Source organism: Ictalurus furcatus, chromosome 12, assembly GCF_023375685.1.
Source record: "Ictalurus furcatus strain D&B chromosome 12, Billie_1.0, whole genome shotgun sequence".
NCBI classification, from domain to species: Eukaryota; Metazoa; Chordata; class Actinopteri; order Siluriformes; family Ictaluridae; genus Ictalurus; species Ictalurus furcatus.
In genome coordinates, this window is record NC_071266.1 from 25,503,459 (window position 1) to 25,512,181 (window position 8,723).

The window sequence follows — 8,723 nt, forward strand, 5'->3', positions numbered from 1 at the left end:
TTTTTAAAAAGGTGCGTCAGGTAAGATTAAAGATCTCGAAGAGTTTAGACATGCCCCCAATCCATTCCCGCGCATGCCCAATAAGCTCCGCCCCTAGGATGAATGATTAACAGGAATAAACAATTATTAACGCCGTGGCCTCAGCACACGCGTGTTGTCACATTCGATACATTTTCCAGGTTAAGTCATAAAAAGATTCACAGGACGCGGTGTTCTTTGTCTCAGTGATTAGTTTCCGAAAGCGAGGCGCTTTTCGGGACCGGCGTGTGCGTACGGCGTACCAGCGTGTCCTGGGGCGTCTCCATGAGAACGGAGTCGATTTGCCTGTGAGTCGTGTTGTGACTGGGAGTGTGAGCTGGGCTCATGGGGAAACAGGGGGCGCCTCCTCCGCTGCCTCCACTGAAGCTCTGCAGAGACGTTAGCTTAAAGATCTGCTCTGGGTCCGGTCGCTCACCTGAAAACACACACAAAATGGTGGCGTCTGATCATATTCAAATTCCTGTTCCTAATGCTCCTAATCTATGACTATGAGCTAATCAGATGCAACACAGATCACTGATTAATGAATTAAATGAACGTATTAAATTAAACGTACTGACCGATCTGACACAGAGACTCGAAGGGCGACCAGAGGAAAGGATTCTCACTCAGGCTCTTTTGATAACATTCGGCTCCTTTCGCTAAGCGATCGGTTTTGCTGCAAAACACAAGAAAGGAGAGGCATTAGCATGGAGCGGCCAAGCGCACGAAGCATTATCCATGTTTCTAAACCGAGAGATGTACACAAACGACAGCCACTTCAACAAAGACGTGAAATGAAACTCGAAAAGCGTTTGTATCTGTAACATGCACTGCTTCATCATTCGCACTATGAAAAATAAAATAACACGTTTAAGTTTTTTTGCGCCGTCTTTGATAGAAGCTAGTTCCTCTACGTTCACCTTTTGATTGGCTTCCTGGGTGGGAGGAGCATACTCTCTCCCACTGACGATCACGGAGACACTAGGAAAATCGAGGGAATTTGTGATCTCGTGTATGCGGAAGAGGGTAGATAGCGCTTTCCTCCGACAGCGTTAGAGAGGTGTCTCGTGTTGCAGCGACTCGCGGCTACGAAGCGACCGGAGACTCCCAATCGTTGGCGGCTAGATGTGGGCGTGTCCAGCGATGTGAAAAAGTTGAACTTTATGCGAATTTGGAGTGACTTGACATGTGTCATCAAGTGCGTGATGCCTGCGAGTTTCGTAGACCCCGACAGTCCGGCATTTGCGCTTTCGCCGAACGCACACATTGCTTCTCCTTCATCTCGTAGGATATGATGCGTATATACACTGGTGAATTTTATATGTAAACGCTCCAGAATGCTACATAGGGACACCTACTGGCGACTTCGTAGTACAGCAACTGGCAACTTGCAGCGATAAAATCTCTGGTGTGTGTGTGAGAACGTAGCTTTAGCCTTTCTGTGTGTGCGCACTGTTCTTTTCTCCTGTCTTTCACATCACATTCTGAGTGGAACACGTTATCTCATTTAAAATAGTTCTAACCCTACGGATGAAAATCCAAACATTTTGAGTTAAAGACTTATTATTAGGACTAATTAGCAATTGGACCGCGCTGGAAACCCCTGTACAGTGCCTTGTCGAAAAATGATTTTATGGAAAGAAGAGAAAGAGAACGCTACCGCGCAGTGATTAGTCAGAAAGCAAGTCAGTGATCTAAAATGAAAAAGACTGAACGCAGGTTAAACGTGTGCGAGTGTGAACAATCCAGTAGAGCGAAGCGGCGCTCACGCACCAGTAGATCTGGCCGAGCAGCGCCAGCGTGAAGCAGGACGAGTCCCCGAACTCGGTGACGATGTCGTCCTGGCTCTTCTGTTTGTTCAGTACACCACCTGTGAGGATCTGCTCGCCCTCAGCCAGCCTGAAAAAAGAAAACACACACACACACGTTAATAAGAGTGCAGAGGTGGCCCTGAAACCACCTCATGTCCTTACGCAGCAGTTACACTGGAAAACCTTTATAAATAAATATTAGCGCTGTAACTACAGTGACACCACATCACGCAGCCAGACTACAGCGTGACTCTACACAACCCACTTCCGAAATAACACGACACCGTAGTTGCCATAGCGGTCCATTCATCCGTCCCCCACACTAAACGGTCACGGCGAGACGATTCCAAGCCGAAACGTTTGGACTAAAAGGGCACTTTCAGACCGCCAAGTTTAAGGTGCGTGTGAGGCTGAAAATGTATTCGTAAAACTCTTCCACACGTCGGTCAGAAATACGGCAATGGGAAATGCCGAACAAACGAGCGCGGGTGTCAGAACAATTGTCCGATAGAGCGCGGAGTCTCCGCTAAACAAACGATTAGGTGATGATGTAAATAACGAGTCTGTGTACGGTAGCACGCGTGTATTTTCAAAACACACGGCATTTCTGCAGCGCCACAGCTCCGTCCTTTGGATCGGTTTTGTACCTCGGATCTACTAAAAAAAGTTTTAAAAAATGAATCGCTTCCTACAGTCGAGTCGATTCGAATCACTTTCTCACGCAAGTGTTCTGCAGTTCACGTGACCCGAACAAAAACATTACACTTATTTTACGTTTAATAAATGCTAAATTCCTCCGCCTTAAAGATTTACATTCACGAATAACAAAATCATCCAGTGATGAATTAATCTAGATTATTATTATTTTTGGAAGTAATGTAAAAAAAAAAAAAAAATGTAATTAAATGTTATTAAACGTTTGGGGTTCGTTCTGGGACACCATATGCATCGCAAAAAAAAAAAAACAAAAACAAATGTCACACAGATCCGTAATCAGACTATCACGGTCTCTATCACACACACACACACACACACACACACACACACACACACACACACACAGAGAGAGAGAGAGAGAGAGAGAGAGAGAGAGAGTTTTGCTTACTTGCTGAGCTCCACACAGCATTTAGCGAGGAGGTATTTGCACTGTGGCGTGGTGCAGCTGTGCCCTTTGAGGAGGTGATAGGCTTTGTAGGCTTTCCCCGAGCGGTAGTAACACGTGGCCAGGAGGAAGAGCGCCTCCTCGGAGTGCACTGACGGGAACGAGCAAAAATAAATAAATAAATAAATAAATAAATAAATAAAGACGAATGTTAACACCCTCACATTAAATCAGAAGTGATGAGAAAGAAGGGAGAGGCGCTATGGCGACCGTGATCAATTACACGACGATACACTTCTGTACTGTGAAATCTTTCGAAAACGTTTTATTTTAATAATTACAGACTAAACGGAAATGAACAGATGAGAAGCGACAGAGCTCGAACGAGGACGGTTCACATCCGTGACGTTACCGCACAGGACAGAAAGGAAAAGGAGGAGGTTCTGAACCATGTAGAGAAAGCTTACCTTCAGCGTAGAGCCTCTCAGCCAGAAACACGGCGTCCCGGTAGGCATAGTGGTTTAAAGCGTGCCAGACAGCGGCCTGTAAATAAACCCGACACAGAGCAAACGTCACCGCGTTCACACGTCGAGACTTTTATTGGTCACACAGTTACATACAGCACAGTGAAATGAAAAGCCGGCCCACTCCTCTGTAGACTGCACATTAAATGCTAAACTGGACGTACACCATCACTTTCCGAGCTACGGAAGCGGGGAAAGATTACGGATGACTGTGAACCGTAGACTCGGTGTTCTAGATCTAAGAAGCGAACACGTCTCTGTACGGTGATCGATCTAAAGCGAACGCGTGTACGTATATACGCTACATCTGGTTTAAAAGTAAGAAGAGACGAGCCGCTGCGTTTACTGTTGATTCGGAACCCTGCTCGATTTGGAACAGCGTTTGCGACCGCGGAAACAAAGCGATTTTGCGAATTTAACGCGGGTTTCAGCCAGGACGCGTCGTGTGACGTCATCGCGACACGTGTTCAGTACAAAGCCCTCTTCGATTCGCGCGAGCCGAACACGAGAGCAAGTAGAAAGGTCTCGTTTACCGACGAACAACGCGGCGAGAGGGTGCGCGGAACTATCTTCTGGACGCTTTACACGAAAGTGGATCCAAACCGATCACGTTTTGCACATCACGTGACACCGCCCTAGAACGTAGAAGAAAACCACGTGTGGAGAGTCGCTTTTCCTCCGCGAAGCACCGAGAAACGGCCGAGGAAGATCAATCACCATGACTGACGGGACTGATCAACAGCTTGTGTTCTGTTCACCTGAAAAACTTGCATTAAACTACAATAAAACAAACAAAGAGCACTTAAAAATGAAAGCGACGTTTTTACGTTTCACGTTAACGAAGGTCACGGGTTTTTAATATCGAGAGCGAGCGTGAGTCCGCCTGATTGGCGGTGCCGTTGAAAACGGGAACAGACGGTATATTTAACAGATAAAAACGTGAAATTATTTTCGAATCGCTTCAAATATCGTCCGACATCGTACTGCTGTAACCAGGAAATGCATATGAAAACTTCAGTGCCCTGAAGTATGATGATGTCGTATCCTGTTCCCGCCCATTCTCTCAGCGGCGTCCGACAGAAACGTGCATGCTTAAAGCCTCGTGTGACCGCGGCCTCGGTCGAGCCTTACTCAAGACGCAGTTTTCCACCCTGACGATCATTCATCACCTTAACGATCATGAATCAGACCCGAACGAGATTTAGTCGTACTGGTCTTCATCACCAACACGCGAGCGTCCAAATTCTGAGTTTGAACTTCTTTCACTGACTTATCAGTGCATTTTCACGTCCTACATTACCCACAATGCCGTTCTACCAGCTGACAGCGCCGATTTAACCCTCACTTCATGTCTAGTTAAAAGACAGCGATGCAGCGGCGCTTTAGTCCTTCAGGAAGCTGTCCTACCGCCGTCAACGTGATCTCGTAGACTAGCCGAGCCGGGTCTCCGCTGTGACTCAGCACAACTGTATCGTATCGCTGCATTGCATTCTGGGACTCCGAGTCCAACGTTGCACCAACGAATCTACTACTTCTAGGATGGATCTCTCATTGAGGTGATCTCAATATGGCGCCGTTGTTGAACGAAGATATCAACCAACCAACCAGCACCAGAATTTCTGAACACATCACGAATATTTCGATACAAATATTTAACGGGGTTTTCCTTCGGCTCTTCGCCGTCACACCCGCGTACTCAGACTACGCGATGAAGATCCTCCCACGGTAGACCTGCGATTAAAGAAAACGAGCATGTCATCGATCGGCATGACTCGGAGTCGTGAAGAAAACGGACTCGGACATTTTTCAAACGTGCGCTTGAGGTGATGAGGATCGAGGGGTCTTTTAACTGCCAGTTCGCATGTTCCGTGTGTATTCCGTCATCGCCGTACACGTAGCCGGTTCGCCGTCCTCCCGTTCGTGGATTTTTAAGAGAGAGATTTCACCCACTCGAGTTTTTACCAACGTTAGAGGTCTACAGAGTGCCCCAAAATCCTCCATACACTGGGGGAATTGTTCACACTTTTGAACTTTTTTCGGATATCCTTTAAGAACGCCTTCGGTAAAAAGAACGTCGTCTTGAAATCGTTCTCGTATCTGGGAGTCTCGGGAAGCTTAACAAACTCAAAAAAGAGGTCCGGAAGCATTACGGACCAACCGAGAAGACAGGAAGCGGATGTCCACGACACGACACGACACGGACGTCCGCTGGCGAAGGCACAGCCGACGTGGTACTGGTGTACACGGTCCACTACTGTATGTACGGAGACTTTCGGGACACCCTGTAGGCTACGTTACTCTGAAAATCCGTTCTCCTTCCAAAATGTCTTCCACCGGGTCTGGACATGCGTCTGGTTAAATCCCAGGCTTTTATTTTTAGATCTGTGCCATGGACAGAGTGACGTTCGTGCGATCGTACAGCTTCGTGCTTCGATGTCATCCATGAGCCAAAACAACCGTCTGATGTTTAGATTAGACAGTGGGGAAGAAACGGCAGGCAGAAACATTTCCGAACCTAATTAGACATTTCAGCATGTATTTATTATGTGCATCAGTGCACAATGCATGCATTAAAATGCCCCCCCCCTAAAAATAATAATAATAACAACAACAACAACAAACAACATCTTGCATACAAATGACATGAATAAATCATCAGCTCTGGCGTTGACTGTGCATCAGTATAACTAATAACATGACCCGTTAGTTACAGGTCTTAAAAGAGTGTTGGTTAGCGAGCAAAAGGACTAGTTAACTGCATCCCAACCTGGTTAACTAACCCACCCTGAACTAGTCCTGTAGAAATGTCATTAACTGAATGAAAACGCACTCATCACTCCACTGGCGTAGCCTTATTATTATTATTATTATTACTATTTATTATACAACTGCGCCATTTATATATGATTAAAGTCATTTCTAAACGTATAACCTCCCCCAAACCTTTATTTACACATTTCAACAGAATGTGTATTTTTAAAAAAAGCTTGCTAGCTAAACATGCTAACACGCTAGCGTTAATTCAGTCGTGTGCTAGGATTAGTTAGCGTAAAGGAATTAACTGTTAAATGTCAACAGGGTTTGGTCTGATAGCTGATATTTTATAAATGTGTGCGTGTGATTTAAAAATAAAAATAAAGTTATTCAGTGTCAGAGCGAAGACAACTCGAAGCTTTGAGGTTGAAATTAGCTTAGCTGGCCGGAGCTAGGCCTGAACGCTAGCCCCGGTACAGAGTAATAAAACATCCCGGCAGGTGAAGCGCGACTTCCCGTTCGGATCAAGCCTTCGCTACTGGACCGAATGAACAGTTCGGTTACCTGGACAGGTTCCTGCAACACCGTCATTCCGGACCCAGGCTCCTTCCTCTCTCTCTCTCTCTCTCTCTCTCTCTCCCACTCTCACTCTCACTCTCCCCTTCGGCTTCTCCTCTTTCTCCTATCTCCTTTCGAGTTCACAGCAGGCCAGAAGAAGCTAGCAAACTGAAGCTAGCATCAAAGATTTGAACACACTGACCGTTATCGGCGGCCCGAACTTATCCGGAAACAGCCGATTTAAATCAAGTGCGCTCCGGAAAAAGCCGAGTGACGAGCTAAAACGCCGAAGTGCCTTAATGAAGAAAATGACGGCGTTTTTTAAAAAATGATTATTTATTACTTCTAGACGTCGACCGATAGTGGAGTTTACCGATACCGATAACTAAGTTTGGGCACGGGAATAAAGTTGATTTGAAGTTGGAGGTTCGATATTCGCGGATATGAGGAAATTAAGGGACCGTCTCTAAAGTGACATACGACATTGTTATACACGATTCTAACTTCAATAGCATTTGAAGGGAATGACTTACAGCCATATAACCAACTGGAAAGTGTTCATGTAGGTGTCAGGTATAATGCACACCTCTTAGATTTTTTATATTTATTAAAATGAGCTATTAAATTATATATAAATATTGCCATGTATTTCACTACAGAATGGGCCCATACACAAAATATACCATAATTTAAATATATATATACATATATACACACACACAATATACATACATTGTTAAATAATATAAAAATATTATTTTTATATATCTCAAAAATATACATACACATGTATGTATGTATATTATATACATTACAAACTATTTTTGTTTTTGTAAAAACTTTGTTATATATTTTGTATTTGATGTCGAGTCATCATCGAGTCAGTACGAAATCATTTCAGATTCCCGAACATCTCTTACATAATGATAATTTTATTTTACTAACATAATAGTTTTCCAGCACAAAATGAAATGCTGCAGAAAAAGGTGTGTGTGCCAGTAAAGAAAGCAGAGTATTAAGAGGTAAGAGACACTTTTCAGAGAAAAAAAAACACAATGAAGACTGCTGGGTTTCTCTGCAGAAATAAGACACGAGTCGAAGTCTCCAGAAGAACCGTGTCTGGTTCTGAAAGACTCTCAGTAACACTTACAGCTCGTTTCATTATAAAAATTTGTTTCTGAGACTACTTTTTTTTTTTGAGAGAAAGGGTCATCACACCAAATAGTGACTTTGTTTCATTTATTACAGTTTACTACTGCAGTTTATAGTATTTTTTTTAAAAATATTATGAATGTAGAAACATTTAATTTCATTATTTTTGAAGGCATCTTTGCTCTACAGCATTTCTTTGTATGCACCTAAAACTGCTGAAGTGCTGTAGGTGAAATCAAGACTTTTTGTTTTAGCTAAATTCAATCCAATTCAATTTTAACAATGGACAGTGTCACAAAGCAGCTTCACAGAAATATATCAATTTAGGGTATGCATGTTAAATGTATACATTTATAGCTTGATCCCAAATGAGCAAACCAGAGGCGACGGTGCTGAGGAAAACTCCCTGAGACGATATGAGGAAGAAACCTTAAGAGGAACCAGGCTCAAAAAGGAATCCATCCTCATCTGGGCCCCAACAGATTGCAATTATAAATCATCTCTACTGGATCCCAGAGGTGCTCTGTTGGATTCAGACCTGTAGCTCCAGATTCCTGTTCTTGGCTGACAGGAGAGGAACCGGATTTGGTCTTCTGCTTTTGTAGCTCGTCCACTTCAAGCTTCCACATTGTTGCGAGATGCTTTTCAGTTCACCACAGTTGTAAAGTGTGGCTGTTTGAGTTACCGTATCCTTCCTGTCAGCTCCTGTCATTTTCCTCTGACCACTCTCATCGACGAGGCGTCTCTGTCCGCAGAAACGCCGCTCACCGGACGTTTTTTGCTTTTCGCACCATTCTGTGT

At 44.3% G+C, this 8,723-nt stretch overlaps 1 protein-coding gene across 1 annotated transcript in view; it reads right to left on the reverse strand.

Moving 5' to 3' along the window:
* The window catches only part of cdc27 (cell division cycle 27), a 19,372-nt gene extending 12,149 nt beyond the window's left edge, over positions 1 to 7,223 (reverse strand). The window contains exons 1-6 of the mRNA XM_053638391.1: positions 6,777 to 7,223; positions 3,402 to 3,477; positions 2,938 to 3,085; positions 1,795 to 1,920; positions 600 to 697; positions 282 to 454 (exon numbers count right to left, since the gene is read on the reverse strand). Of these exons, the coding sequence (XP_053494366.1) occupies positions 282 to 454; positions 600 to 697; positions 1,795 to 1,920; positions 2,938 to 3,085; positions 3,402 to 3,477; positions 6,777 to 6,803 (648 nt within the window). The 5' untranslated portion in view covers positions 6,804 to 7,223. The remainder of the gene's footprint in view (positions 1 to 281; positions 455 to 599; positions 698 to 1,794; positions 1,921 to 2,937; positions 3,086 to 3,401; positions 3,478 to 6,776) is intronic.
* Between the last annotated feature and the right edge of the window lie 1,500 nt (positions 7,224 to 8,723).